This window comes from Ailuropoda melanoleuca, chromosome 5, assembly GCF_002007445.2.
Source record: "Ailuropoda melanoleuca isolate Jingjing chromosome 5, ASM200744v2, whole genome shotgun sequence".
NCBI lineage: Eukaryota > Metazoa > Chordata > Mammalia > Carnivora > Ursidae > Ailuropoda > Ailuropoda melanoleuca.
The window spans coordinates 63286704-63314305 of record NC_048222.1 but is presented as its reverse complement, the minus strand read 5'-3'; the positions used below and the strand labels follow the sequence as shown (position 1 = coordinate 63314305).

The 27602-nt window shown below is 52.6% G+C and overlaps 3 protein-coding genes across 7 annotated transcripts in view; 1 reads left to right on the top strand and 2 right to left on the bottom strand.

Annotated features, from left to right (window-relative positions):
* The window catches only part of LTK (leukocyte receptor tyrosine kinase), an 8203-nt gene extending 6115 nt beyond the window's left edge, over positions 1-2088 (bottom strand). The window contains 7 exon segments of the mRNA XM_034661714.1: positions 12-256; positions 259-362; positions 506-604; positions 606-629; positions 1087-1255; positions 1345-1488; positions 2046-2088. Coding sequence (XP_034517605.1) covers positions 12-256; positions 259-362; positions 506-604; positions 606-629; positions 1087-1255; positions 1345-1488; positions 2046-2088 — 828 coding nt within the window.
* A 2820-nt stretch (positions 2089-4908) lies between these two features.
* RPAP1 (RNA polymerase II associated protein 1) lies at positions 4909-20018 on the bottom strand. 3 transcript variants are annotated; one of them, XM_011227846.3, is made up of 25 exons: positions 19927-20018; positions 18899-19155; positions 18446-18594; positions 18085-18174; positions 17523-17640; positions 16469-16690; positions 15423-15602; positions 14311-14426; positions 13878-13976; positions 12920-13021; positions 12541-12708; positions 12099-12284; positions 11668-11802; positions 11392-11562; positions 10773-10930; positions 10146-10304; positions 9828-10029; positions 9286-9395; positions 8782-8977; positions 8401-8553; positions 8034-8176; positions 6699-7455; positions 5725-5901; positions 5524-5583; positions 4909-5416 (listed from the first exon to the last, which is right to left on the bottom strand). In XM_011227846.3, the coding sequence occupies exons 2-25, from the start codon at positions 19077-19079 to the stop codon at positions 5267-5269; spliced, it is 4182 nt and encodes a 1393-aa protein (XP_011226148.1). In that variant the 5' UTR covers positions 19080-19155; positions 19927-20018; the 3' UTR covers positions 4909-5266. The 3 variants fall into 3 exon arrangements, with proteins under 3 accessions (XP_011226148.1, XP_019657637.1, XP_034517020.1); XM_019802078.2 differs by lacking the exon at positions 19927-20018 and adding an exon at positions 19596-19916; XM_034661129.1 differs by lacking the exons at positions 11392-11562; positions 11668-11802.
* A 148-nt stretch (positions 20019-20166) lies between these two features.
* Positions 20167-27602, top strand: part of TYRO3 (TYRO3 protein tyrosine kinase) — a 23960-nt gene continuing 16524 nt past the window's right edge. For all 3 annotated transcript variants that reach the window (XM_034661132.1, XM_019802064.2, XM_034661130.1), the window contains exon 1: positions 20167-20482. In XM_034661132.1, coding sequence (XP_034517023.1) covers positions 20467-20482 — 16 coding nt within the window. In that variant the 5' untranslated portion in view covers positions 20167-20466. The remainder of the gene's footprint in view (positions 20483-27602) is intronic.

Genomic DNA, 27602 nt, shown 5'->3' with positions numbered 1-27602 from the left:
CCTCCTCCGGCCGCCCCCAGCAGCGGCTCCCGCTCGCCGGCGCGCGGCTCTGGGGCAGCGGCGCGTTCGGGAGCGCGCCCTCCAGCCGTCGAGCGAGGACCCTGGAGCATCAGGCCCTGGAGTAAGGGAAAGGGCTCCCGGCCGAACCCAGGGACTGGGGACCCCCAGGCCCGCACGAAGCGCTTGTGTGCGCGCGCCCCCAGGAAGAAGTTCGGGACGCTAAGGCGGATTGCTGGGCCCCCGCCACCCCCGCCGGTCCCGCCCAGCGCTGCGACCCGAGACCCTGAGGCCCCTCCATCGCCGCGCGCTCCTCAGCGGCCCAGGACCCTCCGACGCAGACAAGCTGTCTCTCCCGGCTCCCCGCGGGCCGCGGACGCCAGATTCGGCGGGGCCCGGGACGCTCCCCTCGCAGTGCCGCCGTCTCCACCCCGAGGAGCGCCCCTCGCTCCGCCCGGCCCTAGGCCTGGGCAGCTCGAGCCGCCCCTTCCCACTGGCTCCGCTTACTCCGGGACAGGCGTCCTGAAGCGGCTCCCCGCGACCAAGGGAAAAGACGACGGAGACGAAGACGCCGTGCGCCCGCGACAGGTGGTTCTTGGCGCCTTTGTCCTGCAGTTCCGTCAGCTGAGATCCTGCGGAAAGCCGGCGCGGAGTCTCTGGCCCTCGATCTTCGGTCCTCGGGCTGCCCGCCTGGGGCAGAGGTTGGTGACAAAAGCGGTTCCAGAATTTCTCATCTGAAGGACTAAAGAGGCTGTAGTCGATTTTGAAAAGATGGGGAGACTAGGTCTGCACACCAGAAAATTAGATTTTACGCTTACTTTAGGAGGCTTAATGGAGATGGGCGGGGGGGGGCGGGGTCAAGCCACCGCTTGGCGCCAGCGCTGGTTAGGGGCTCCTAGGTACTGGCTAATTCAGTGGCGACCATTGCCACCTTTCCCGGTTCCGCTGGAAGAAGGGACATAGTCGCTAGGGCCACACGGGAGTATGGAATACCCTACAACAACGTGGTGTGCCCGAGGCCTTTGGTTCCCTGACTTTAGAACCTCTGATACGCAGGTCGTCACCCCCCTCTCCCTGCTCCACACTTACAGGTACTCAGTGTTGGCTGGCTGTCGCCACAGCTGCGTGCCTTTCAGAGGCTTGGTGGCCCCTGCTGTCACCACCACGCTGCTGCCTGTGTGTGCCTTGTTGCACTGTGTTTGTGTGGGTCCTTGCTGGCCGCTGGCCCCACAGGAGAACAGCCAAGGCCCTTCAGTGCCTTGGAGCAGGGAGAGAGGAGAGGGTCATAGAGCATCTGACCTGGCCTGGTAAGATGAGCAGAGAAGGGAGGAAGAGCCTGGAGCTCACCTGGGGGAATTAGGGGAGAAGCTGGCTCTAAGACACTAGGTGGGGTGGTGACATTCGCATCTTGGGGGCTAGGAGCTGGCAGCGACAGAGGTAAGGATGGCAGAAAAGGTGCCTGGGACCCCGAGTTGGAGCAGAGAATGGCTCCTGAAAGGTGACAACGAGACAGTGGGGTTGGGAGAGGTGGCAGGTTAATGGGGGACAAGAGATAAAGATAAAGAGATAACCTGTAGACAGCTGGCCCTCTCCTCTTGAGGTCGTCGTCCTAACCCCACCCAGCCAGGGCACACCAGTACCTGGAAGCTGGCCCGGAACAACTCCAGTCACTGAAGCCCCTCGGGGTGCCTGCTGATCCCTCTGCAAGTTTCTCCCCTGGGAAGTCCTTCCCAGTGAATGACCTGGGGGCCCACTGAGTTTGGTCCTGCAGGCCACCCATCCTTTCCTGGACCTAGCTAGGTAGTCTCACCCCCAGGCGGTGCTGAAACCCCCGGGCCTATCCCTCCTTCCCAAGCTGCGTGATGGGGAACCTTGAATTCAGGCCTGCACTGTGCTTCTGGGCCCACTCAGCGGGAGCACTGACCCAGAAGCATTGGCCTTGAGGGTTCCAGGCCTCTGGGGGAGCCACTAGGACCCAGTCTGTCTCAATTGCTGTTCCTAAGCCTAGGAAGATGCCTCTAGCCAGATGGTTCCTTGACTGACGGTACCCGCTGCTTTAAGCCACAGCAGCAGGCAGCCTGAGCAGCCCATGGCTTGTTCAACCTGCCACAGATAGGGTTGTGGACTCAGAGCTTGTCACTTTGGCCTGACTGCCCCTCATAACGGAGTCTGACTGCTTTCTAGATGCTGCCAGTCCTAAAACCACTCCCACCTCAGACCCTGGTACACTGAAGGAGGAAGGGTAGGACATGTGGGCAGCAAGGTCCCTATGCTTCCTAGAAGAGCCTTGCGAGTACCCCTCCAAGGGCTGTCTGGATCCCAAGGTAGGGGAGAAAGTGCCCCCACCCTTTTGAGGCAGGACTGTGAAAAAAGTGGCAAGCCACACCCCAGACACCCTGCCCAGGCTTCTAGGTCTTTCTAGCTCTCCCACATCAGGAGCAGTGGAGTGAGTGCTTCATTGGTGGTGGGGTGTGGGTGTGTGTAATAACACATGGGAAGTTCTCTCTCTTTTTTTTTTTTTTAAATTTTATTTATTTGAGAGAGAGAGAGAGAGAGAGAATACACTGGGAGGAGGGGGAGAGGGAAAGGGAGGAGCAGACTCCCTGCTGAGCAAGGACTCCAGTGTGGCCTAGAACCCAGGACCCTGGGATAATGACCCGAGCCGAAGGCAGATGCTTAACTGAGCCACCCAGGCACCCCAGGAAGTGCTCTTTAAGGCACTTAGTAAGTGCATCATTACTTGCCATTACTTGTGTCTTTTCGGTACCTTGGGACTGAAAGGCTGAACCTCCAGACACCCTCAGAAACCTGGGTCTGTAGGTTCACCTCATACAACTCCGTTGTCTGTCTTAACCCTTTGCACAATTTTTTTTTTAAAGATTTTATTTATTTATTCGACAGAGACAGAGACAGCCAGCGAGAGAGGGAACACAAGCAGGGGGAGTGGGAGAGGAAGAAGCAGGCTCCTAGCGGAGGAGCCTGACGTGGGGCTCGATCCCATAATGCCGGGACCACGCCCTGAGCCGAAGGCAGATTCTTAACCGCTGTGCCACCCAGGCGCCCCCTTTGCACAATTTCTTACTGTGGTGGGGTGAAAGCCTGGATCCTGTCGTCAAACATCTAAGTGCTAGTACTAGCATTTCTAGTCAACGCGTGATGGTGCACAGGTCACACTCTTCTGAGACAGTTTCCCCACCTGTAAAACCATATGAAGGGGAATTTCTCTGTAAACCACAGCAGACTCTATAACTGTGAAGGTCACTTAGCCTTCAGGTGGTTTTGCGTCTCCCTTATTCTTTTGTCCAAAATACTAATTTTAAAGGCTGAGGCCTATGTTTAATATAAAGCACTGGAAAAAAAGAAGTGATAGTAGTTAGCTACTTGCTTGTCTCTGAGAACATGGTGCTAAGTACAGATACTACAGTGATTCCGTAAGCACTCTTGGACCCACGCTCTATTGACCTCTGTGAGGTCACAGAATTTACTTGGTAGGTTCCACTGAGCCAGTGGTTCTCAACGTGTGTTGGGGCTTGGAGAGCAGCATCAGCACCACCTGGAAACCTGTTAGAGATGCAAATTTTTGGGTTTCACCCTAGACCCACTGAGTCAGAAACACTGGTGCAGGGCCTAGCAGTTTGTTTTAACACACAGTCCAGGTGATTTCTGTCCCAAGAGTTCGGGGACTATGCTATTTGCACATGCAGTAGTTGCCCATAAAACCTACTGGGTAAGTGTGTCCCACAGCTCCATTTATGGGAAGTCGGTTCTCTCTACCCACTGACAGGGCACACTGCACTCACTCTGATGACCTGTCAACACAGGGAATTCCACACAGAAAATGACACTGTAAGAAAGCTTAAGTGTTAGAATTTAGACAAAGAACCAGGGCGCCTGGGTGGCTCGGTATTTAAGTGTCTGGCTTCAGCTCAGGGCGTGATCCCGGCATTATGGGATCGAGCCCCACGTCAGGCTCCTCCGCTGGGAGCCTGCTTCTTCCTCTCCCACTCCCCCTGCTTGTGTTCCCTCTCTAGCTGGCTGTCTCTCTGTCAAATAAATAAAATAAAATCTTAAAAAAAAAAAAAGAATTTAGACAAAGAACCTAAAAACTCTACCAAAAGAGATGAACCAATGAACCAGAGTTCATGGTTTGATTACTCCTTCCCAGCACTTACCTTCACCACTAAAGTCCACAATGGAGGGGGAGTTGTAGGACAGCACTATAGACTGAATGTTTGTGTCCAGCCCCACTTCACCCCAGCCTAGTTCATATGTTGAACTCTAATACCCAATGTGAGGGTATTTGGAGGCAGGGCCTCTGGAAAGTCATTAGGTCATGAGGGTTCCACCTTAATGGGTGGAATGTGTTAGTGTCTTTATAAAGAAGCCCCAGAGGGCTCCCATGTCCCTTCCACCATGTGAGGGCTGTCCACGAACCAGGAAGTGGGCCCTCACTGGAGACCAACTGTGCCAGCACCTTGATCTTGGACTTCCCAGCCTCCAGAACTTTAGAAATAAATTTCTGTTGTTTCTAAACCACTCAGTCTATGCCATTCTGTTAAGCAGCCCAAACAGATTAAGATAGACAGCTACTGCACAGTCTGGTTTTTGGTTTCTTCGTTATCTCAGGATAGCAGTTAATGGACCATAAGGAGAAAAGATGCTGACCCTAAGGATACTTATACTCCAAGTGGACTGCTGAGAGTCCTTTAAGAAGTACCCCTTCCCAAGAGTGTTACCCTGGCCTGGCTCAACTCCAGCACTGGGACCCACATTTTAGTTGTCCCAGATGTGGACTCAGTTTTTACTTCCCTCATCTCTCACAGAAGTCCTGCTTCTCCCCTGAGATAATCCATCCTTCCACACCAATCCTGAACTACCATGTCTGAAATCAGTCCAAATCAGAGTCCCAGATTAAAAAAATTTTTTATTTCAGTACACATCTATAGCATTCATACATCTTGGTCTGGGGCAGGGGAAGGAGAGATGTCCATAGTTTGTGTTGCCCCCAAAAGAGGGACAAACAGTTAAGTCACCATTCACTCCCAGTACAGACTCTCAGAAGCCCCAGATCCTGAGCTTCAGATATCAGGATATAATGGTAGGGCTCACCCTGCTCCAAAAAAGCTCAAACGGCCTGCTCCCAGGAAGGCAAGACTTCTGCTCCTTTGTCTCCTGTGCACCCTTAGGGCACAAAATCCTTTTGTCTGGCCAGGCACGTGTGGGTGAACCCCAGGAGAATGTATCCATGTCTTCATCTGTAGCAACTATACTAGGCCTCTGACACCCCATTTTGGAGCATCCCTGAGGTCACTCTCTGGAGGTACTGCTGACGCAGAGGGGGCAACTGGGGATACAGCTCAAAGCCTTCTGGGAGGGCAGAATTGGGGAGCTTATAGTGGAGAAGGTGCTGCCGGAGACCCTGCAAAAAGGGAAGAAACTTTATGCAGTAGGTACTGAGATCCTATTGAGATCTCTGTCCCCCAAGACCTACTATTACCCTCTCCTCCAGGATGTGCCCTGTCCTACCTCATCTGCCAGCAGCGAAGTTTTCTGCAGCAGGCTCCTGCGGGCAGCCTTTACCTCATCCTAGAGGCAGAACAGGGAGGGAGAGATGGCACTGGGCCAAGGGCTGACACCCATCACTGGTCTCATCCAACCCTCCTTTCCTCCCCCTCTCACCCAAAGGCAGTGTCTCTTCCACCCTTTGGAGATGGGGATGTAACTTACGGAGCTCCTGGGGTCCTGGGAGAAGAGGAAGCTGTTGACATGGGCCACAGCCACAGCATAGAGCACAGGGCACCAACGTGGACAGAGGGCACCAGTAACCAGGGCCCGGAAGTAGAGCTGAAGGAGGGCCAGGTTGTCTTCAGGAGGCTCTGTATAGCACTCCAAGGACACAGGCAACTGTGACAGAGGGAGCAAGACATGCTGAGGGTGAGGGTGGGAATGCATCACAGTGCAACAGGGCGGATGCTTGATGGTCACCTGAACCAAATTTTGAGGGCAGAGATAAGGTCCCAGACAGACATCCAGTCCCGCCTATCACAAGGACTGACATTGAAGACTAAAGGGCTGGGAAGCAGGAGAAACTGGGAAATTGGGAAGCAGTAGTGAATTTCTACTGCCTACCAGTACTTGATTAATCTGCTTAAAATTAAAACTTTCAAAATGTCACATTCAATTGCTCAATTATATTATGAAACCTTTCAAAAGTTCATTTTCTTTAAAAGTAGCACTCTCAAAAATCACTCTTTATTCCATGCAGGAATGATTGAGAGGGGCACCTAGATACATACTGTTCTTCATCCTCAACATCAAATTCTACCCAACCTTCAGTGCCCAAGTCAATCTCCATTTCTTCCCCCTTTCTCCTTATGGGAAGTCCACTTTGATCTTTTCCTTTCCTCAATCCTGAACTGACATCTAAAATGTGAATAACTTAGAACTATATTGGTTTTTACTACGTCTCTTATCCAGATTGTAGCACTGAGCAATGAGTTGTGGCTTGCTAATAATAACCAATACATACTATATGCCAGATACCCTGTTAAACCCTTTTCATGGCTTCTCTTAATCTCCTCAAAATCCCCCACAAGTAAGATAAGGAACCTGAGGACCACCAAAGTTCCCCACTGCTCAGGACTGTCCCCCAGGCCCAGTACAGGTAGGCTATGGCAGGCTCTGCTGGGCTGAGAAAGTACCTGGGTCAGAGGCAGGCCCAGAGCTCGCAAGGCTCCCACATGCTCCCCGAAGAGGGCGAGGCGCAAAGCGACGCTGAACCGGCGCTGTAGGGGAAGGAGAACTAGAGCTCCAAAGAGGTGGTCACCGTAAGAGACGGCCTCAAAATGCTCCAAGAAGCTGGCATAGAGGTCAGGGAAAGACGCCAGGCCAGGAAGTGGGCAATCCAGCTTGAGGTCTCGCAGGACTTGAGGCTGGCAGAGCCGGGCCAGGAGGGCGGCCACCAGATGTTGTATTGGGGTCTCCCGGAACAGTTCACTGTCCACCAGGAACACACACATGAGCCGTGCCAGGCGGGCGGCGGGAGGCACGGTCCAGAGGACCTGGGGGCGCCAGCTCTCCAAGACTAGCACCCACTGCAGAGCCCGCAGAGCCGTGCCTACAGTGTCAGCAGGAGGGAGCCCTGAGGGAGTGTCTGAGGCCTGGTGGTAGAGGTGGATCAGTGGCAGGAAAGGCCAGTCGGTGGGCAGCAGTGGCTCCTTAGGCAGAGGGAGCAGCAGGCCTGGGACTCGCTGGAGCTCCCCTCGGTACAAGGCCTGCGAGGCTAGCAGGCTGGCTCGGGCCAGTGAGCAGTGGGTCAGGTAGCAGCTGCGGATGCTGGGGAAGTCCTGGCAGGCCTGAGCCAGCAGAGCTCCTCGGCCACACCCTGAGTCCTTGCTGCTCCCTAAGGACAGCCGGTCAGAGAAGTCGGCTGCCTCTGGACCCCCTGATGCTCTTTCTCTGCAACAGAACCCAAAAGCCAAAAATGAGCGCTCGAACCACAGCACTCTGAACACCATGCCAGCTTTCTAGGGCTTCCCAGAGGTTCCTAGATTCAATCCTGCTCCTCCGTGTTCCCTAATCACTGTGTAGTATGTGTAGCAGTCAAGAGGCTGGGCACTGGAGTCAGCTGCCTGGGGGCAGGCTGACAGGGGCTTCTCTGTGCTTCAGTTTCCTCACAGTAAAATGGGGATAGCAGTACCTTTCTGACAGTACAGAGCAAAAACAACAGGAACACTTAAGAAGCAGCCAGGTACAGAGTAAGCACTCGGTCCCTGTTAGCTGTTACGTGTGTATGGTTAGTTTATATGCCACTTCGTAGCCGGATGGTCACACGGAAATCTCACTGTAATTTTCCAGTGTGAGTATCTTCATCCCCACTTTACTGATGAGAAATGGAAGCTCTGACACATAGAGCACAATCCATGGAAGAAAGGAGATTAAACTCAGGTCTCCTGGCTCCAAATTCAGCGGTGCTCCGTCACCAGCCACAGCAGCCTCTCAAAGGCCTGAACTGATGTTACCAACCCTGGACTTACGGGAGGAACTCCAGACGGAATACACAGCTCAGCAGTAGCTCGTGGGCAAGGTGCTCACTTCCGGGCAGCAGTCGGCTCAGCAGGGCCAAGACCATACTATGATGCAGGGCGGCGTTGATGGCCAGAACTGGCTGGGTAGTTGCCTGCGAACAGAGAAGTGGGGGGGTTGGGTGGGGTGTGAGAGGGGACAGAGCAGAGAGATGTGAGGATACACGCAGAGAGGATAGCTGCACAGATCCTGGGCGTGTCTAGAGCGGAGGAGGATGTGCATGGACTGCCAGAAGCAGCATGGGTCCCCAGGCAGTTGGGGGGGTTAACAGGAGGTGGGGGGAAAGGACAGCGGTCTGGGGGGTTGGGCTGTACCCACCGCTCTCTGGGCCAGGATGAGTGCCAGGTACTGCAGGTGGTACTCGTGGCGCAAGGCCCACGCAGAGAAGGGTGTAAGGTGTGGGGCAGCCACAGGAGCCAAACACTGGCGGAAATAGTTCTGGAGTCCCGGGGCGGCTAATACGGTAGCCAGCTGGAGAAAAGCAAACTTGTTCAGATCTGAAGGTGACTTTGATCCTTCCTGGGGTTCCTCAGGTGGCTGCCTCTACCCCCGACAAACTCATAGAAATGGGAGCTGGCAGGAGAGACTTCCCTTCCCCAACGGGCACCTTTTGTTCTGACTCTTCCCATCTTGCCCCTCCGCGCCCTCCACCACCCCCCTCATCCCCGCCTGAGCCCTAACCAGGTGCCTAGGTCTCACCTGGTCACATAGCCCCTTGTGGATCCGGGCCAAGGTGTTGAAAAGAGAGAGAAGGGCAGTGAGGAACGGGAACGGTGAGGCTGAGCCAGCCAGACTGAGAGAGGGGCGGCCTCCTGTGCTGCCCAGGGACACGAGGCTGGGGAGAGCTTCAGGGGCCCGAACACAGAACTGAGGGTTGCAGAGAGGGGAGCAGCTCCTGGAGGCAGAATGAAGACTCTGAGCAGGGCTCTGGTCTCATGTACGCCAGGCGGGAAAAGAGCTGCTTGGTCTGTAACCGAGGCCAGCAGGAACCGGGCTATGTGGACCACTACCCACATTCCTCAGAGCCTTCAAGTGCTGCCTGCTAGCGATTCAGGTTTCCTTCTGGCTGAGAGGCTGAGAGGCTCTACTCAGGATGGACGAGGGAGCTAGATCTAGGAGGCCCACGGGGAGAGAAACTGCCTCCTCCCTCCTGCCCCCACCCTCCCATACACACACACACACGCACACACACACAGGACATACCCAAGGGAATCCCACAGGCTGCCCAGAGTGGGTGTGCGCAGCAAGGGCAGCAGCAGGCTCTCCGACAGGCGCTCCATATCCTGAAGCCAATCCCCTGGGCACAGGCTTGGCTGGAGGACCAAGGGGCTCACTGAGCTGATAGCCTGACATCCATTCTCCTAGACCCTGGGTCCCCAGGCCAAGCCCATTACTCTAAGAGCCCAAGAATCAGTGTTTGGAGGTTTCTGCCTTCTGACCCTCTGGAGAGAGAAAAGACCCCGAGGTTGCCCTGACACCCACTGTCCTCAGAGCATGAAGGCTCCAGGGAGACAGAGCTGCTGCTTGGGGTCTCTGGTCCCCACCAATACGGCTCCTTGGCAGCCCCAATGAATGTGGAGGGGGAAAAAAGGAAGAAAGGTGGGAGGGAAAAGGCGGACAGTAGGAAAAAGTGGAATGCAGAGGTAGGGGCGGAGAAGTGGAAATGGACAGGGAGAGAGAGGGTGGTATGTGAAGAGGGAGGCAGGCATGCAGGGCACAGAGGAAGGCAGGCAGGCCACACTCACCTGCTGGCTCCAGGCCTGGTAGTACGCATCCAGGAAGAGCAGGCAGGCAGTGGGCACGGGGCCCAGGACCTGCCACATCTCAGGTCTGGGCAGCAACTTCAAGGTCTGTCTTAGACAGTGCTCCACAAGAGGCTGGAGGCCGGACACCTGTGTCCAAGTGATCGAGGAAGGTGTGGCCGACACACTGGCCCCAGCACCGTCACTACAGGAGTGCCAGAAGGGGTCACAGTGAAGGTCTGGCTGCCTTGACACTCCCATAAGCTCTACCCACCCACTCCCTCTGGAGGAGCGCTTCTGAAGCTCAGAGCTATAACCCACCTGCTGGGCTCAGGGGCGGTGCTGCTGGCGGCCAGGGTCAGGTGGGCGAGGAGAGTGAGCAAGGAGGCTATCCGCTGCAATGACAGGGGCCGAGGGGGCTGCATGCTGAGCTCCTCCGGCACAGCCTGCAGGGCTCGCATCAGCACTGGGTACAGCTCCCTGGGGGAGAACAATTACTGTCTTTCAGTGTAGGAAGACCCTGGATGTGGAGACAGAAGACACAAGGCAGGGTGCTGCCCCAGGGATCTGCAGTCTGGTCAGGGAAGCTCGGGAGGGAGAGGCCCCAGGGCTGGGCACTCTTAGAAGGCTTCAGAGGGAAAGGCGGCTGGGGGCTGAAGGGAAGGAGGTAGACCTTCCAGGCTTCCTCCCAACAGGGGATTTAAACTGGATTTCACCAAGCTACTAAGACTGTGGTGCACAGAATGTGGTTACCTCAGCTTTGTTCTCTGCCCCCCGCCCCCGGCTAGTCCTGGCCCCCAGGCTGTCTTCATTCCTCCCAGAATCCCCTCCTCCTCATTCTCAGCCTCCCTCAGAGCTGGACACCTTGAGCAAGGCTGAGTCATCAGATTAGGCCCCAGTGCAGAACTGGAGGGGTCTCCAAGGGAGGCGACTCCCATGTCTCCTCACCTGTAAAGGTCAGCACCCTGGCCATAGGAGGCGGCCACAGCCCATAGACGGAAGGCCTCGGTGCTCAGCGTCTCGGCTTCCTCTGGGGGCAAGGCCATTTCCTGGGGAGCCTCTGCTATAAAGCGGCACAGGCGGCTCCGGAGATCGAAGCTGCTTAGCTGAGGGTGAGAGGGCGGAGTGTGGGCACACCATTCAGCCGGGGGCCCAAACGGCCTCAGGCCCCTCTCATGCCACAGGGTCTTAGCTGTGGGCCAGGATGAAACTACCTCATCCAACCCTCCCTCCCCTCCTTCTTTTTATCAAGCACTTGCTAGGAGCCTTCTCTAGGGCGACCTGGCTCTGGATGATGGCTGCCCATCTCTATGTGGTTCTTCTGGTCTGGGTCCAGGGAAGAGGGAGCCCCTCCTTCAGGTAACGAAAGCATAGTAGGCCTATAGAGTACACTAGACTCTAGGTGACTAGGTTCCTGGCTGGTTGTTCCTGGTACATTTCAGAGCAACTGGATCAGAGATGAAGAGGAAGATGGCATGAGCCAGTTACCCAGAGTCCAGACGCCAAGCTTAGTCCCCAGCCCAGCTCTGTTGTGAGCCCCTCATCCCTTGACCTTTGTCCTGCTCACCAGCCGGGCAGCAATGTTCCTACCAGCCGAGGCCAGGACACGAAGTAGTTTCATGGCAGTGGCACAGGGAACTTTGTGTAGACTGGGGGCAGGCCCCACCCCCACGGGGGACCAGCTAGTGGGCAGGAACTCTCGAACCACGGTCTCTATTAGCCGTGGGCACTCTAGGACCTGTCAGGGGACAGGAAGAAAAGGGAGGCAGGGAGGCTGAGGGTCAGGCCCAGGCCCAGCTAGGCTCTTTGCCCAGTCCTTGCCTCCTTCCCTTCTCTTTCTCACCCTTGTGGCTGACTCCAGGGAATGCCGGGCCAGACGGATGAGCACAGCCAGGATGTCAAGGACTACAGAAGGTGCTGGGCAGGTTACCTCTAACACGTAGCGCAGCCGAGGCAGCAGGTTGGTAGCCAGAAGCCCCTGGTGATCCGAGAGATAAACCCAGTGCCAAACGCAGCTGGGCCCCAGGCCTTGATGACCCTTCTTGCCTAAGATGTGCTTGCCCCATGGGGGCGCTGCGGTGGCACGGTCGGTTGAGCGTCGACTCTTGATTTCGGCTCAGGTCCTATCTCAGGGTTGTGGGATCGAGCCCATTGGGCTTGGCACTGGGCATGGAGCCTGCTTGGATTCTCTCTCTCTGCACCACCTCCCAACCCCAAAAAGATGTGCTTGCCCTCAAGGTCGTGGAACAGGTGCGGCTGCCCAAGCATCTGTACCTTGATGACGTCACGTCGAGCCAGGTCAGATGCAGGCTGGTTTCCTTCCTCAGAGCTCTTCCTTTTTGCTTCCTCTACTAGAGGCTCTTCACCTTCATCCTCATCGTCTTCCTTGTCTTCCTGGCCGGGCATCAGAGGAAACACCAAAGCTCCATGATACCAGGAGAAGGTGCTGTCGAGGAGCTCCTGCCATAGGGAAGAGAAGGGGGTGGGAAGAAGAGGAAGGAGGCAGGCCTCGAAAGAGGGTCTAGCAGTAGTCAGAAGAAGCCACACACCAAGAACAGAAAGGCAAGGCTGCTGGGCTTTGGGGCTCTTAGGAGAAGATGGTGATGCTGCCATCCCATTCTCTGCTCTGCCTGGCAAAGCCTTTGCAGTGACGGTGTGCCCTGCAGCAGGGGTAGGGAGGCTGGTGCCTCAAAGCCCCATTTCTATCCCTGCGTACCTCATCTCCGGGAGCCACCAGCAGAGCCCGAAGAGCCCGGACGGCAGCTGCAATGACCCCATCCACTCTGTCATCCAGGGAGAAGCGCAGCAGGAAGAGGAAACCAGCATCCAAAAGGAGGCGCAAGACACTGCCCACTAGCCGGTCCCCAAACTCACCGGCCTGGGCCTTGGGGGCAGGGGAAAACCTTGCTGAAGATGTTGAAGTTACAGTCGTTGTCCTAAACCCTTCACTTGCCCACCTACGACCCTGGGTTTGTCCCATTCCCAGTCTGCCCCAGAGAGAGCTGCTGTATGGGGTCCTGGGCTAGGAGGTGGGGAAGTCTGAGGTCGGGGGGTGAGGTATGGGGGCAGGCAGGACCGGGCCAGAGTGCACTCACCCTGCCGATGACCTGGGCCAACACGTGCAGTGCTAATGCTCTCTGCTGGGACACCTGGCTGCGCGTGAGGTGGAAGAGTTCCTGCAGGGAGTACCCTGCTCTCTGGGGCAGGGACAAGAAGTCAGAAGGAGCCAACACACAGGGCAGCACCCCCCAACCAATACACAGAAACCCTGATATTCCAGGCAGTGAGTCAGTTGTCAAGGGGAAGGCAAAGTTAAGTAAGTGGTATCTCTTGCCTCTTCTCTCCATGGATCCTCAAACTGGTAAAGAAGATAAGATTTGGTCACACAAGTGACCATGGCATAAAGCAGACGGGGAGGACTGCGGTAATCCATGTTTAACTTGCAATAAGAGAATAGGAGAGAGAGAGAAAAGGGGGACCTGGAAAAGTGATGTGGTCTCAGCAGGTGGGTGGAGCTTCCATGGCCTGAGGAACTAAGTCTGGAGGTCCTTGAGTGCACGCTGTATGCGGGGAGAGAGCAACACGGTGGTGTGGCAGGAGTGAGAAGGCAGAGCTAGAGAGTCAGCAGGGAGAGACTGTCGAAGGCCTGTCTCACCAGGCTAAGGAGCCAAGACTATTCTGTGAGCAGAAGGGAGCCAGGAAAATTTCCAAGGCAAGGCGCGGCCTGGGCTGGGCCAGATGGAATCAGTATGGCAGTCCCATGAGGGATGGATGGGAAGACATGGCGACTGAACAGAGAAGAGGGAGCAGGCCTCTTCTCTAGAAAGTACCAGGGGAGGTGACATACATAAAACTGGCAAGTTCAGGCAACTGACTGGAATGTGAAGGAACGAGGAGAAACATTTTGAGCCTAAGAACCTATGGACAGCAAGGCCATAAAATAGAATTGGCTACACAGAAGGTCCAAGGCAACTGACCAGAGGTCCTCTTCCATACGGTTGATAAAAGCACTTGCTGAGAACTGCCCCGTCCTCCCTGGGCCCCATGCCTCACCTCTGCCTCTTCTCCATGGTGGTGCAGGCCCAGATGGGTGGGCAGGTCCACATCGGGGGCCAGTAGCTCTCCCTGAAGATTAAATCGGGCCTGCATCCTCTAATGGGAACAGAAAGAAGGCTGGGGACACAGCAACGTCCCTACAACCCACTCCTTACCTTTCACCCCAGGCCTTCGGTCCTGACTCTACTGGAGTGGAAATGGAACTCCCTTGGTCCCAGGGGCCAGGCAGGGTGATGGGGAGAGGAGGAGGAGTGCAAAGGAGAAATGTTTCTCAAGCTCCAGGGAAGAAAAGGGCCTGAGTTTGGGTGCAAGAGCATGGGAGAGGGGACAGGGGGACGTGGACAACTGATGTGGTCTCAGTGGGTGGGATGAGCTTCCATGGCCACTCACAGCTCGCTTCACCCCTTGTAGGCCAGCTGGCCCTCCTCACCTCCTGTGTCCTCTGCTTCCGGAGCGGAGGCAGATCCTGGGTCCAGTGCAGTTTCTCCAGCTCCACAGTGTCCATGTGCACCCATTCTTTGTGGGGGGTAACAGGCAGTGCCAGAGCTAGGAAGACGGAAGCAGAGCAGTATTCCCTAAGGAGCTCAGCTCACTGATCCCCTGGGGTCCCAGCCATTACCCCGCAGTTGCCATACCCACCTCTGCCTAAGGGTCTGGCAGCCTCTGCCTTTAGCTAGAATTAAGTGGCATAGCCCAGGGCCTGCAACTCCTGGGAACTGGGCGAATATCTCAGATATGGTAGAACACACCCAGTCCTGGGTTCTAGCCCATTGCTGACCCCAAGTACTTGCTGGGAGGGGCAGGAGAAAGAGGAGGAGATAAAGAAGAGGAGAGGGAGCAGAGGCGGAAGGGAGGACCATATATATCAGGGAAAACACAGTTCTCCACTGCCTAGTACTGGCCTTCTAAAGAAGCAGGGGAGTGCGGCAATGAGGGGCAGCGATCCTGCTTCTGCGGGCCAAGACACAGAAACACACATCAGGGACATCTTCCTTCTTCTCCCCCGACCCCCTCCTGACCTGCTTAGCTGGCCTGGAGTCACTGAGGGGCAGGAGGTTCCTGGCTTTCATAATCCAATTTCTTCCTTTGTTAATCACTAATAAAATAATCCAGGTCCTGGGAAATGAGAGCTCCCACTGGCCTCTCTGCTTTAGGTCTGGCATGTTCCTAAGACCTGCGTCAGCCTCTTCTACCCTCGCCCTGGCATCTCCCCCTCAACACGGACAGCAGAGGCAGAGAACTGTGGGGTGGGCAGAGCCAGAGGGTGGAGATGATCTGCTAGGGGAGGGTTCAGCCTTCACATCCTGCTGCCACTTACCGGGAAAGAGGGAAAAGGAGCAGTAACAGAACAAGAAAACAGGAAGCATATGCAGGAGGAACATACATATCAGCAAATGAAGAATGACTTCCAGACAATAATGAAGATTAATGTTAGATGTCCAAGGACAGACAAGATTCTCTCTTTTCCCATCTGCCAGGCCTAGGAGAAGGGATACTTTCCTCTACTTTTATTCCCCCAAAGATGTCCCCCTTCCTCCAAACCTGGGGCTCCTGGATCTGGACCATCTTCCTGCCTGGGCTCACTTGCAGAAGTGGGCACAACGGGTTCTTCTCCAGTGACCTCAGCAGAGTGTCTTCCTGGCCTCTGCTCCTCTGTGGCCTTCTCTCCCGCTTGCTTATGGGTGCGGCCGTGAGACCTCAAGAAGGCAACCAAGCTGGGATCTAGAGGAGAGGATGGAAGGGAGAGTGGGCGGTGGCAGATCCCCCCCCAGGCTCATGTAGACCTGAATCCTGCTGAATACTGCCTATCTACTGGTGCCAAGGTCAGGACAAGCCCCTTCCCACCCCTGGCCTGAGCCCCCTGGGCTCTCCTGGGGCCTCGATGACCCATACCTGTCACTAGGACCTGCCCACCCTTCTCTCCATGTTTCACAGTCCCCTGGCCCACCCAGGTTCCTGCCCATCCCTGTGCTTGGCTCCAGGTCAGAGGCCCAAAGGAAGTGGCTGTGGAATAAATGAATGAAAGCTGACCAGGGCCAAAGAGAAGACATTTAGGGGAACAATTTCTCTCACTTTCAGCTCATTTATTTATGCACAAATATTTCCTGGAACCTAATCTACATATGCTCTATGAAGGTGCTAGGTATACAATCTGGGACAAGACTGTCTTGGTGCTACTATTGTGGTGAAGGGAAACCAGGAAGGAGAGACAGCATGGTAGAGCGTCATACACAGAACATGTCACAGCTGTTCTACAGACGTTTCCCTAGAGCAGCGCAGCGTACACAATGTAGTGGTTGAGAGCAGGGCCTGTCAGACCCGACAGACCTGGGTTTACATCTCACCCGTGTTCTTTACCAGCCATATGACCTGTAGGAGAATTTCTTCAAGTTTTGAGACTCAGTTTTTTTTTTTTTTCCTGAGTAAATGAAGCGAGTACTACCTACCTTATAGGGACTGTTTGAGGACAGGATGAAATAATGCATTCAAACACTCAGCAAAAGGCCTGGCCCTCGCATTAAGCCTTCCTCAGTAAGTGGCAATCCCTTCCGAGCCCAGGCTCAGCAGGAAAGCCAGCCATTCCATACCGAGCTGAGCCAGCAACCGCTGCTGCTCCTGCAGGATCTCCTCAGGAGCCATGGTTTGCAGTTTTGCAATGTTCTCTTCATGGATGGTCTGGGCTTCCTGCTCAGCATCCTGGCTCCTGAGCCCCTTCCCTGTGACCAGATGGGGTCCCTGAAAGCTGCAGCTGCCCCATAGAAGCTGGCCGCCCTGCTCCCGAGGTGTGAGTGCCTCACAGGATGCAGCACCTGGAAGAAGTGTATCATCAGTTTCATCGCCTCGCCCCAGCTGGGCCTTCTGGCCCTCTTCCCTAATCCCATTAGCCCTGGAGACAAATGGACTCCCCAGAGATTTCCCGGGCACAGAGTGGAGACACTCCCCCGTGTCCCCCACCGTAACACAAACACAGGTTGGACTGGGTGGCGACCTCTCCACTCATTTTTCCCCTTTCTGAGGGATGTTTCTCTAAGAAACATCCTACTTTTTTTTTTTTTTAAAGATTTTATTTATTTATTTGACAGAGAGAGAGACAGCCAGCGAGAGAGGGAACACAAGCAGGGGGAGTGGGAGAGGAAGAAGCAGGCTCATAGCGGAGGAGCCTGATGTGGGGCTTGATCCCAGAACGCCCGGATCACGCCCTGAGCTGAAGGCAGACGCTTAACGACTGCGCCACCCAGGCGCCCCAGGAACATCCTACTTTCTGACTCTTCTCTTGGATGTCCGGGTAGCGGTCTGCCTCCAGAAGCTGACCCCCAGCTTTTCTGCTAATAATTTGCATCATTAAAGCAATCTTGGTCTACATCTTTATTTTACAGTCTCTGCAAGACACCTCTGTCTCCTTCCTTTCTCCTAGGGTCAAATAATGACCTGCATTCTCCCTGCACCTAAGACCCAGGTGTAGACCCAAGCCAGCCGTACTCAATACTGTAAGGGGGAAAAAGGACAGCTTCCTCTTTAGATGGCTCAAATGCCATTTAAATGTGCTTTCATATTTGACGCTGGGAAGACATATACCCAATGTGACTCTATGATTGTGTATTACAAAAAGGCTGAGCCCAACTCTCTTCAACCCCAGCTTACGCTCTGGTGGATCCAGGGTAGACACAACTTCTCTAACTGGTGGGACCCTGGCTTCAGATGCTCTCTTTGCTGCAATTTCTTGGGCAAAGATGCTCCTCTTACCAGATGTTGAATTCCCCTGTGGGGCAAAAAGAAAACTCAGGTGACTGATGCTCACTACCCCATTCTCTTCTCACTTACACTGGAACAAAGAGATAAAGGGACTTGCTTAATCTCTAAGGGTCACAACCCTCATCCTCAGAAAAAGCAGGGCTCTATAGGAGGACAGGTCTTGAAGTCAGACAGATTTGGGTTGGATTTCTGGTTCTTCTATCTATTAGATGTGTGGTGTTGGACAAGTTACTTATCTTTTCAGGGTCTCAGTTTACTCATCTGAAAAATGGAGATGATAATACCTACCTTACACGATTGTTACAAGAATTAAGTAATGTGTATAAAGTGCTTAGCATGGTGCTGCCTTAATAAGAGAATTGCTTATCATTATTCAGATTATCTGCCTGAGGAAGATGCACTGTGAGGCTCACCTAATGTCTCCCAAGTACCATCTGAGCACCTTGCCTACCTGTCTCTCCTGTGAGCGATGGAACACAGGAGGGAAAGCAACACCACTGGGCAAAGGCAGATTCACTGTCACTGAACTTGTATCTCGTTCCTGCAGCAACAAAGCACAAAGTAGTGAAGATTTCCCCAGACTGGACACTATCCCACTAGCCCCAATTCTGTATGACTAGAATCTCTCTCTAGGGAGTCATGAACCCACCTTGCTTCTTTGTGCACAGTGATTCTAAAGCAGCCCCAAACTGACTGCAGGGGAATAAAGTCCCACCTTTCTGAATCACCCTCTACTCCTATCCCTCACTACCCCCACCAATATCCTTGCTGCCCCAGGATGCTTCGTCCCACTCAACCAGGGTGAGACGCACAATAATCTTAGTCAAGACAGCAGTGATGTGCTGATCATGCCTGTTCAGCTTCTCTTCAGGGTCCTCATGTTCAGGCAGGGGGCAGCCAAGGCTGGGTCTGGCTCTCTTCGGGGGAGCAGGAACCAAAGCTGGGGGCGAATCTGGGAGATCTGAGAAAGAAAAAAACCTAGATGTGAGGATACTCATTCCTTCCCAGGAAGAGAATGAGGGCAGGAGGAAACCAAAGAAAGAAAGGCAGCTGCTGTGGGGCCCTGGCTCAAGCTGTGTCACCTTGGGGAAGATATTTAACTTTGTGAACCTCAGTTTCTTCAAATGTAAAATGGGGCTGCAGCAACAGAGGCTATACAGTGTCTGAAATAACGATGGAGGAAATTCCAGCCCCATCAGGAAGAGGAAGAGGACCCTGAGGCCATACCTTCTCTCTTTCTCAGCCTCACACCCACAGCTACTCACTGTCCAGTGTTACCACATCCCGACGATCCTGCAGCAGAGGCTGGTCCAGGTTAGTGTTGCCACCTCCCCTATTTCCTTTCTTCACCAGTTGTACTGCTGGCACTGCACCAGTTGCAAGAAACTGACTCTGGAAGCGCAGCAGGTCCACTTCCGACTCCCCTGGCTTTGGTCTTGACAGCATCTCGACACTCCAGCTGCCCCTCTGGTGCAATTCTTTCCAGCACTGCTTTGGTGTGGGGATCCCCTCTCATTCAACCCTACAAACAATGAAGCTCATAGGCCCTCTGCAACTGAACCCTGATTCTCTTTATTGTGCATCAGAAAAGACAGTTCTTAGGTTCACATCAATTCATTCCTTCTCATGCATACCTTATTACCATTCCCTCCCTATTTAGCCCTCCTTGATGTCATCAGCCTAAGAACATTTACTGCTAACTCAAGATTGTTTACAATCTGGATGATAAAAAGGAACAACTGTGGGGAAAAATAACATCAGGAGCCAGGCAGATAGGGAGTAATGATTCTGTATCAAACTGGAGAGAATATGCCTGGCCCAAAGGTGTTCAAATTATTAAAACAAAACAAAAACAAAAAAACCTCGCACTATACAAGATCAACATATAAAAATCATCTGTATTTCTACACACCAGCAAAAAGAACAATCAGAAAATGAAATTAAGAAAACAATGTCACTTACAATCACATCAAAAAGAGCAAAACACTAGGAATAAATTTCACCAAAGAAGTACAAGACTTGTACACCGTCAGGCCGATAATTGCCTCTAGGGCTCTGCGGTCACGGACATTTGTGGACCACCCGAATCAACAGAGAAATCACCGAGTCTCAGCTTATGCAGCCTGCGGATGGAGGGCCGTGGCCGGTTTCTCCACACCGAAGAGGCAGCGGCCACTCCAGCGTAGAGCAAAGACACTCGGGGAGGCTCCCACAAAGGAACTGCACACCCTGTACCAGAGCCATCCGCTGGAGAACTCCGAAGTCCGTCCCTCCAGCGCAGTCCCTTACTTACTCTAGGACCGCCTGGGCGCCGCCATCTTGCCCCGCAAGGGCCGCACTTCCGCCGCCACCGGATTCAAGCTTCCGCCCCGCAGCCGGTCCCCGCCTCTCCCTGGTCTGGCTCCACCCGCTCTAGGGTTTGCCCGCTTGGCGCCAGGACCCACACCCCCCTTTTTAAAAAAGTTAATTTACTGGAGTAATCTCGACGTTCTATGTGGGGTCCTGGCTCCACCCCGAGATGGAGAGTAGCGTGCTCTTCCGAGTGAGCCAGCCAGGTGCCCCTGCATTCGGGACCCTTGAGCGTGAGGATACTCGACTAGCCCTGCCCTACTCAGCATGTTAGCTCTATGCTGACACTCAAAACACTCATCCTTCGGACGTACAGCAGGCACAGGCCCTTCTGCACATATGACACCCGTGACAGAGGCAAAGTGTACTTCAGACGCTTCTCTGCACTCACCAGCCCTGATAATCCCATCCTAAACCCAGCACCCAAGCTCGTGGGCAGCACCCAGAAACCTGCACACACCAAGGTTACCTCCCCACTGCATTTATGGGTGAGCAAGAAGGTAAGCACGTAAAAGGAAAGGCGCGGCTTAAGTAAGAAACTCTGTAGGAATGGCAGTGGTGAGAAGAGAGAAGAAAACAGTCTCATTACCCACAGGGTGATCCCCTTCGTGAGCATCCTGCCTTTGTTCATGCAAGTGTCTTTTCTGGGAAATCCTCCTTTTCTTCTCTCCCACCCCCTACTCCCAAAGTCTTTCTCTTCCTTTAAGGCCTAGCTGGAGTGAATTCTAAATCCTCTGCTAACCAGGCCTATTCACTGATCTTTCCCTGGAATCTTCCACTGTACCACTTGTGTGCCTTGTTGGGAATGCACTGCCAATTATCAACCATCGCTGGTCACTTTTCACAAGCATATGTGCTATTCCCTTGAATAGACTGTGAGTTCCCTGGGGGACCAGGCCTTTTATTTTTTTGCATTCACAGTGCTCAGCACCCAGCATATTGCCATGAATTTAGGACCTTATTAAATCATCGCTTCACTGAAGGCCATCTTAGGGCAGCCAGTGTTAGTCCATTGGTTCTCAAACTTGAGCAGGCATCGGAATCACCTTGAGGACTTGTTAAAACAGATTACTGGGCCTCACCCTCAAGATCTTGTTTCTGGTTCAGTAGGTCTTGGACAGGATCCAAGAATTTGCATTTCTAAAATGTTTCCGGGTATCTATAGGATCCTTCTTTAGTTCTCTTGGTCTCAACTGCAGCAGTAAATTTCAGCTATTAGGCTTTAGCCATGCTTGGGGTCCAAAACAGTATTGGAGCTGGTCTGAAGTTGTGGGGAGTGAGGGAGGGGAACTGGAGTTAGAAATGCTGGAAGAATGGTAGTAGAAAATCATTGTTTGCAACCACTAATGAAATAATTGCTTCAGGCTCATCATCAATGACTGATAAAACTATTAGGTGAAAGGTTAATGAGGATTTTATCTATGATGGATCAGGTTGCCAACTTATGAACATCACTAAAAGTGAGACAACTAGACATAATGTGTTCCCGATTTGATGCAATTGGATGTAAAACACTGCCCGAGAGACCTTTATGCCGAAAGATTAAACTTAAATCTAGTGAAAGATCTAGATCTACCGAGCTACAGAAAAATGGTTGGTAGAGGAACATGTTAAATGATGACACAAGAATACAATGAACCAAACCCAAATTGTGGAAAATTCTACAAATGACCTAGTTTCTTCTATAAAGTTCGTGTCCTGGAGAGAAGGGGGACCTTTCTTAGATTTACGAATACATAAGAGACTATCAATTAAGGATATGGTCCTTGTTTGGATCTTGATTCAAACAAACCTAATGTAAGAAGACGTTTTTTGAGACTGTTGGGGAAAAAACTAAACACAAACTGGGTTTTATATTAAGGATTTTTAAAAAATTTATTGGGTATGGATTTTTTTTTAATGAACTTTATTTTGGAGTGGTTTTAAGACTTTATTTATTTATTTATTTTTAAAGATTTTATTTATTTATTTGAGAGAGAGAGAGAGAGAGAGGGCACAAGCCCGGGGGGTGGGGACAGGGAGAGGCAGAGAGAGAAGCAGACTCCCCACTGTGCAGGGAGGCAGTTGTGGGGCTCGTTTCCAGGACTCTGGGATCATGACCTGAGCCTCAGGAGACGCTTAACTGACTGAACCACCCAGGTGCACCTTTTTTTTGTTTGTTAATTTTTTTGTTAAGTATATTGCATGGTAGAGTACAAAGCTCCCGAAGAGGGAGGGGAACTAAGAGGGTTGCATTCACCCCCCATTTTTCAAAAAAGTTTATTTATTTTAGTAATCTCTAAAGTAATCCAAAGTGGGGCTTAAACCCACAACCCTGAGATCAAGAGTCACATGCTCTTTGGACTGAGCCATCCAGGCACCGCCCTCCCATTTTTTTAAGTAAGCTCTACGCCTGATATGGGGCTTGAACTCAGGACCCCGAGATCAAGAATCACATGCGCAACCTACTGAGCTAGTCAAGTGCCCCAGTTTCCCCTGTTTTTAACATCTAACACTAACATGGTACATGTGTTAGAATTAATGAACCCACGTGCCTGGATGAGAGCCTGCTTGAGATTCTCTCTCTTTTCCTCTGCCCCTCCCACCTCTTGTGTGCGGGGCGAGCCTGCGTGTGTGTGTGTGTGTGTGTGTGTGTGTGTGTGTGTGTGTGTGTTTGTGTGTGTACTCGAGCTCCTAAGATTTGCTTTCAAAACTCTAGGAAGAGGTGCCTGAGTGGGTCAGTTGATTAAGCATCTGCCTTCAACTCAGGGCGTGATCCGAGGGTCCTGGGATTGAGCCCCACATCGGCCTCCCTACTCCGCAGAGTCTGCTTCTCCCTCTCACTCTCTGTCTCTGCTCTCCCTCTCTCTCTCTCTCTCACACACACATTAGTAAATAAATAAAATGAAAATTAAAAGTCTAGGAAAACATAAAAAAATGGGACGATAGAAAACAATTAGCTAAGATAATCATTGAAGCAGAGTGATAGATACACTGGGGATTCATTATACTTTTCTCTCTGCTTGTGTTTAAAATATTTAATAATAGGGGTGCCTGGGTGGCTCAGCCGTTAAGTGTTTGCCTTTGGCTCAGGTCATGACTGGGATCGAGCCCTGCATCGGGCTCCCTGCTTGGTGGGAAGCCTGCTTCTCCCTCTCACACTCTCCTTGCTTGTGTTCCCTCTCTCGATGTCTCTCTCTGTCAAATGAACAAATAAAATTTTTTTAAAAATAAAATATTTAATAATAAAAAGTTTTTTAGGGGCAGCTGAGTCGATTAAGCATCCAACTCTTTTTTTTTTTTTAAAGATTTTATTTATTTGACAGAGAGAGATAGCCAGCGAGAGAGAGAATACAAGCAGGGGGAGTGGGAGAGGAAGGAGCAGGCTCCCAGCAGAGGAGACTGATACGGGGCTTAATCCCAAGACTCTGGGATCACACCCTGAGCCTAAGGCAAATGCTTAAAGACTGAGCCACCCAGGCACCCCAGACATCCAACTCTTTTTTTTTTTTTTTAAGATTTTATTTATTTATTTGACAGAGATAGAGACAGCCAGCGAGAGAGGGAACACAAGCAGGGGGAGTGGGAGAGGAAGAAGCAGGCTCATAGCGGAAGAGCCTGATGTGGGGCTCGATCCCACAACGCCAGGATCACGCCCTGAGACGAAGGCATACACTTAACCGCTGTGCCACCCAGGCACCCCCAGACATCCAACTCTTGATCTCAGCTCAGGTCTTGACCTCAGGGTCTTGAGTTCAAGCTCCATGTTGGGCTCCGTACCCAGTATGGAGCCTACTTAAAAAAAAAAAAAAAGAAAATTTAAAAAAATAGAACCAGAAAAGCATCACTTGCCAGGCTGTAGAAAGGGTCAAAAAGAGAAACACAGACAGCTGGATATAGGGCATTCAAACAAACGTCCTCACACTTACATATATTTCCTTTGTCAGCTGACGAGGGCCCTTACTCACACATGGAACTCTCCCTTTCAGGGCCATCCCTAGGTGAAATTTTGAAGAGGACAACTTTTTTCTTTCACATGTTTAGACCCATCTGCCATTTCAGAAACCCTGAACTCATTGCTGTCTTCCGACCTCCTAAGTTTGCTTTTGGGGAAAAAGTCTGACCATTTGAAAGTCCCTCTGTGACTGTACACTGAAGTTCGATCTCTCCTAGGGATTTACCTTTCTGATTCCTCTTCACTTGAGCAAGGCGTGGCACCGTTTCTGACTCAGGAATTTCAGGCCAGGGGTGTTTGGCAGGCACAGGAGCCATCCGCAGCGTCCCTGGCATCACACCTGCAGGCAGTTTTCCTCCAAACACTGAAGGAGTGGCCTCCCTGCTTTCTCTAAGGTGATGGGGAGCACAGTCTGCAGCCTGCCCATTCTGAAAGTGGCATTCCCCAACTCAGCTCTTGAACCAGTAGTTCAGAAAGAATGGATCCTTGGTCACAGGGCAGCAAGACTGCCTTGATTCCATGGCTCACCTTGGTTCCTTCTTGGTCCTTACATCCTCTTCCCTGAATGGGGAGGATAGGAGGAGAAGGTCCTAACTGACAAAGCTAAAGCAGCAGCTTCCTCAGACTGATGGAAATTGCCATCAGGGGATTCTGTTCCTATGGGCAGATGGTTTTTTGTTTGTTTGTTTGTTTGTTTGTTTGTTTGTTTTAGAGAGAGGGGGTGGAGGAGGGGCAGAGGGAGAGAGAGAATGTCAAGCAGACTCCATGCCCAGTGTGCGCCCACCGTGGAGCTTGGGACTGGATCTCATGACCCTGAGATCATGACCTGAGCCGGTAATCAAGAGTCAGACGTTTAACCGACTGTGCCACCCGGGCACCCTGGGCAGATGGTTTTTATTTCCAGGTTTGTCTGTGTCTTCTCTCTATCCTTGACCTCCTTTGGGCAGTCCTGGATCATAAAAGGCAGAGTGGGCAGATACTTACTTCACCCAAGTAGGGAGATGCCAGGGTCCAACCTAGCTCCGTCCATATCCATAATAAGGGGCTGCTGCTGGCCCTTCCTCTCCCCCGTGGTCCCTTCTTACTCCCGTGGGGTAGATCATAGCTGATTCTGGTTCTGTTCTGAGGACAGGAACTCCTGGGACAGCTGCTCCTGCATTATGTCAAATACATTTCCTGTTGATTTGATTAGTTCCCTTCGAAGCATTGTGTTTATGAAAGGAAGGGAGATTTTGCAAGCATGTATTTGCACAGGCATCCAACCTCTTTCAGTCACACACACACACACACACACACACACACACACACACACACACACACACACTTTCTCCCCATCCACCCACAAAGTGTCAGTCACATTTGGAGTTTGCACAAATGCACACCCTCCCTCATACATCACAATGCACACCCTCTCACCCACCTACACATTTCTTCCCCAGAATCACACCTGCTCACATACCCTTAAAGCATGTTCCTATACCATGCTGAGAAAGAGAGAGATAGGTAAGAATGCCTTGCTAGGGCTCAGGAAGGCAAATATTCTATGTGGGAGCTAGAAAGGCAGAAGACCAGGACCTCACAGTCCCCCTTACCCTGCAAATAGAAATACTAAGAACTGAGAAGGATTCAAAAGCAGGGGAGAAAGAGACTCAGAGCTCCTGGCCCCACCAGGAAAGCGTGCTGCCCCAGGGCAGCAGTGATGTGCCTGAGGCCTGCAGCTGAGATAAGAATTTGTCTAGGCTGTGAGTGCCAAGGCCGTGGTATCCACGACTTGTCCAAGAAGCACATTTTGACTGGTAGCTAAGGGCCATCCTCAGGTTGGGATTCCCTGTCAGAGTTCGGGAAGATGGAGGAAATGAGGGGAGAAAGGAAGTGGAAGGTTGGGTTTGGGCTCTGGGTTCACCATCCTCTGGGAGAGAGTCCTTCCAATGTCAACCAGAGTCAATAGGAGGAGGCTTTCTTTCACTGGAAACTTGAAGTCCCCTGGAGAGGGGAGAGGTGTGGGAGAGGGCCTCGAGGAGTGACAAGTGCCCCATTGCAGAGCTGGATCAGCCACTTTGCCGCAGTAGCATGAGCCTGGCGAACCTGGCTTCAGCCCCAGACTGCTGTCTGCTTGCCCTGATCCAACTCAGCCCAAACTCAGAAGCTGTGGATTCTGGAATGGAACAAGTCTTTTTTTTTTTTTTTTTTTTAAAGATTTTATTTATTTGACAGAGAGAGAGACAGCCAGTGAGAGAGGCAACACAAGCAGGGGGAGTGGGAGAGGAAGAAGCAGGCTCCCAGCAGAGGAGCCCGATGTGGGGCTCGATCCCAGAACGCCGGGATCATGTCCTGAGCCGAAGGCAGATGCTTAATGACTGAGCTACCCAGGCGCCCCTGGAACGGAACAAGTCTTTTCCTTTAAGAAAGGGTCCTGGAGCCCACCCACAGCACCCAAGAAAACTGGCAGAGTGCCTGGCTAAACTGAGACTTCAGGCGCGGGCCATCCAAGTCTGACAGCCCTTCTGGAGTCTCTCCCCGTGTTGCCACCTGAGGGCGCCTGGAGCTGGGTCTGAGGGTGCCGCCAGCACTGCTGTTGTTGTTATCATTAGTATAATTAATAAGCAAGCACTGATGGGGCCAAGTGGAGGAAGAGGCAGGCCCCTGCTGCTCAGGAGAATGCCTGGAAAGATCCAGTGAGGCTGTGGGGAACAGGGGGCTGAGTAGCTTGTTCCTCCTCCTTACCCAGGACTTTGGGAAGGGCCCTCTGGAGTAGGCTCCAGGGGACAGGTAGAGAGGCAAGGGCCAGGGGAGGGAAACACTTGGTAGGCTGCATTGGGAACTGGTTCTGCATCTGCCTGACAGGATGTCTTTGGGCACAGCCACCCCTGTGATTACTGGTTGTGGGGCAGGCCAAGCTCTGAGGCAATTATTCCTTAACAGGTATCTGTCTGTTTATTTATGGAATGCCTACTGTGTGCAAGGTGGTTTACTAATAATAGCTAAGGTTTTATTGGATACTGTGAGGACACAGCCGACTTTCACACCATGTCCTAGGGGACTGGGGGGGGGGGGNGGGGGGGGGGGGGAGTAGAAGCAGAGGAAGCAACTAGGAGGAATGACAACCCCAAAAGATATGGGCCATGGGGCTTTGGCCTGTGTAGTGTGGCAGTGGGATGTCATATATAAAACCCGAGGATTACCAAAAAGATCTTGGAAAACTCGAGACCCGAGGCCCAAGATCCTGGAGATAAAGGGGTGAGAAATGGAGCACGAAGATGGGAAATTTGGGTGAAAGGCTTTAGAAAGAGGCAGGAAGGGGTGTTAGTAGGTCCGGTGAGGGGAGCCTTGAGTCACGATTTTGGGGGCCCTGACGTTTGGGAATTTAGGGGACCGAGATGCTCTATGTCTTGAGACGGGGGACGGGATTCTGGCATCAGAGCCTGGACAAAAGTTGGGGTGCGGTAGAGGCTCTAGCGAGGTTTGACACCAGGATCTGGAGTGCTGGGTTTGAAAGGATGCTGGAGAGTGTTTAGGGAAAGGAGGGGCGTGGCTGGGTGCGCCACCAGGGCACCCGGCCGATCCTCGGGTCGGCCCTGGGGAAGCTGGTCCTGGGTGCCGCCGCGGTCGGGGAGGCCGGCCGGCGGGCGGGGAAAAAAAAAAAAAAAAAAAAAAAAAAAAAAAAAAAAAAAAAAAAAAAAAAAAAA

What these genes read in the sequence shown, in the direction of transcription:
- RPAP1 (XM_011227846.3), bottom strand. Translation starts at nt 19,079, where the DNA reads ATGCTGTCAAGACCAAAGCCAGGGGAGTCGGAAGTGGACCTGCTGCGC. An exon ending in TGGTGGCTCCCGGAGATGAG is followed by an intron (nt 12,285 to 12,540) that starts GTACGCAGGGAT and finishes TCCCTATGGCAG; the next exon opens with GAGCTCCTCGACAGCACCTT. An exon ending in TTCCGTCTGGAGTTCCTCCC is followed by an intron (nt 7,456 to 8,033) that starts GTAAGTCCAGGG and finishes GTTCTGTTGCAG; the next exon opens with AGAAAGAGCATCAGGGGGTC.